The 2,500-nt window shown below is 43.2% G+C and overlaps 1 protein-coding gene across 8 annotated transcripts in view; it reads left to right on the top strand.

Annotated features, from left to right (window-relative positions):
• Positions 1–2,500, top strand: part of wake (ankyrin repeat and fibronectin type III domain containing protein wide awake) — a 397,728-nt gene that overhangs the window by 393,639 nt on the left and 1,589 nt on the right. For all 8 annotated transcript variants that reach the window (XM_086542823.1, XM_086542805.1, XM_086542801.1 and 5 more), the window contains one exon: positions 1–2,500. This exon is cut by the window's left edge and continues 744 nt beyond it; it is cut by the window's right edge and continues 1,589 nt beyond it. In XM_086542823.1, coding sequence (XP_086398949.1) covers positions 1–1,201 — 1,201 coding nt within the window. In that variant the 3' untranslated portion in view covers positions 1,202–2,500.

Below are 2,500 nucleotides of genomic sequence, written 5' to 3'. Positions count from 1 at the left end.
CTCTAGCGAGTCCCTCCAGCATGGTGCAGACAGCAAAAGACTGAGAAAAGATGACGACCTCAACTTCAGCATCAAGAAATCCGATGCTCCTAGAATGCTAAAGTCAAATACCTCAGAAAACATTAGAGCAGCAGTGAAATGCGATTCAAGGTTTCACAAGTCAAAGACAGCAGAGTGCTTAGTTCATAGTAGTGGGTGTGTGCAAAGTTGCGGAAAGTCATTTACTTCTCTGAACGATTGCATGTTAGACAGTGAAGAACAGAACGAAAACGTGCCCCTTCTCTCTTGGAACGGTGAGAAGTTGCAGTTTAGTGGCGAGAGGAAAATGTACAGTAAAGACCTCCCTACGTCTAGAAGTGAAAACCATTTACAACACTGTGTGGACCCTGGTTACCCCCCTAGAAAGGCCAGTGCTCCTGCGTTTTACGACACTCACGAGGCATGCCTGAAATCCAAGTGCTGTAACAGTGAACCAAAAATCAACCACCAGAGTTCTTCGTCTTTAGAATCTGTCGAACAAGGTAAGAGAAAGAAAAACAGTTGTGCCAGCATTGAGTACGAGGAGACCATGGCGAGCAGTAAGTCCCCCACGAGCAGTTGTTACGACCTGCACCAGCGGTATGGCGGTAACTTAAATGTTGAAATCCAGAGAGCAGGCAGTAGTCTCAGTCACGATTCCGAGGCCTCCTTCTCGAGTATGACGGCCAGTTTACGTTCCTTGTCCTCGAACGAAACGGAGACGGACACTCTAAGCCTCATGAGCAAAGAAAGTGGGAGGAGCGAGGCGAGTGAAGCCAAGAGCACGGAGGGCGAGGAACTGGTGGAGGGAGCTGTGCGCAGCGAGGAACCAGCCATCATACAGGTGTACGCGGCCTACGAGACGGGCCTGGCGTCGGGCACGTCGGTCAAGCTACATATCACGCCCAGAACGACGGCTCGGGAAGTGATAGACTTGGTGGTGAAACAGCTCAACATGGCGGTGGTGTTAAAGGGGAGGGGCGGGCCCATCTATGGCAACGAAAGGCTCAAAGACTTCTGTTTAGTGGCTGTGATTGGTATACGGGAAAGGTGTCTTCGAGACGACTTCAGGCCACTCCAGCTGCAGAATCCGTGGAAGAGAGGAAAGCTGTACGTGCGGCTGAAACATGACGTGCTCGCCGCCCTGGAGCAAAGTAATTCAAGACACTCGGCGTATCTGTAAGATCCGACTTCACTGTACATTCCACTGTACATGCATACACGCATTGCCATTCTATCCTTTTCAGACACTTATTTATAATCAGGAAGGCCATACTCCTTCATTAGCCAATCATACTTCACATAATTCCTAATGACCATACATGGAGAAAGCTGAATTAGTCTCTAGCTACAACAATGTCGAGTAGTCCAATAGGTAAACACGATAGATGTTTTGTGCAAGTTGATTTCGATATGCTTCTTTTGATCCAAGAGTATTCATTAAGTATCATTTCACACTCCGGCGTCTTCTGGAAGAAAGAAAGAAAAAAAAAAAGACCCTCTCATTCACGTATTTCTAAACCCCCTACCCCGCCCTCTCCCCTTCCCTCGTCCCCCTCCCCTCCTACCCCTCCTCCTTAAAGAAGAGAAAAAAATAAATAAAAAGTACATGTCCGAGATAAAGCAATCAAGAGTGCCATCCCCTTTTTTTTCTTCGTCACTCCTCGGGCCTAGCTGAGGACCACATACATACCTTATAGCGATCAGTCAGTATCAGAGGCAGAGAAAGATTCTTGTCAGGTTTTTTCTGTATAGCTCACGCACATGTAAATGTAGGTGACGATAGATTACGTAATGCATAATGCAGGAGATCTGTTGTTTTGATTCCACAGTAAGCTATAAAATGAAAAAAAAAAAAGATTATAACATTTTTGTAAGACCTTCGATTACGAAAAGCACAAATAAATATTTAACCTACTCAGTACTAGAAGCTAGATGTACATTATGCAAGAGAGAACAAAAAAAACAAACATGAATAGTGGGAACATAACTAGATGTACGCTTCTTTGGATTCCTCAGAGTAATGGAAGTATTTACGAAAAAAAAACATAGATTATAAAAGTTATACAGTATTTCTGATAAAAACTAATGCTCAACATATGATCCCAGTCGTCATTTCAGGACATACGCTATTTTCATAGACACATTAATTAATTAATGAGTTGTTTAGACTTGTATTGAAATCTGCCCTGTTGTTGTTGTTGTTTTTTGTTGTTGTTTTTTTAAGAGGCACCAACGGCCGAGCAAGAAAATTTTGACTTCGAACCAAGCAACGACATCGTTATTTAAGGAATAATAAGTTTTTGTTTTTTGTTTTTTGAGACATCGAGCTGCGTCAAAATTCAGAGTCTGTTGAAGATTTGAAGTTCTTGTGTTTAGCTTCCATGCTTGTCTTGACATATTTATTTTTTTTATATATCAATTTCATCACGCCATCATCCCAGTGAATTTAAAAGTGTTCAAGAGATAAATTCCGATGGGT

Source organism: Penaeus japonicus, unplaced genomic scaffold (genome assembly GCF_977035675.1).
Source record: "Penaeus japonicus unplaced genomic scaffold, GWHDUDI00000001_assembly GWHDUDI00000001, whole genome shotgun sequence".
In the NCBI taxonomy this organism is placed as follows: Eukaryota; Metazoa; Arthropoda; class Malacostraca; order Decapoda; family Penaeidae; genus Penaeus; species Penaeus japonicus.
Note: the sequence above shows the minus strand (reverse complement) of the source record. Positions and strands in the feature narration are given on the sequence as shown.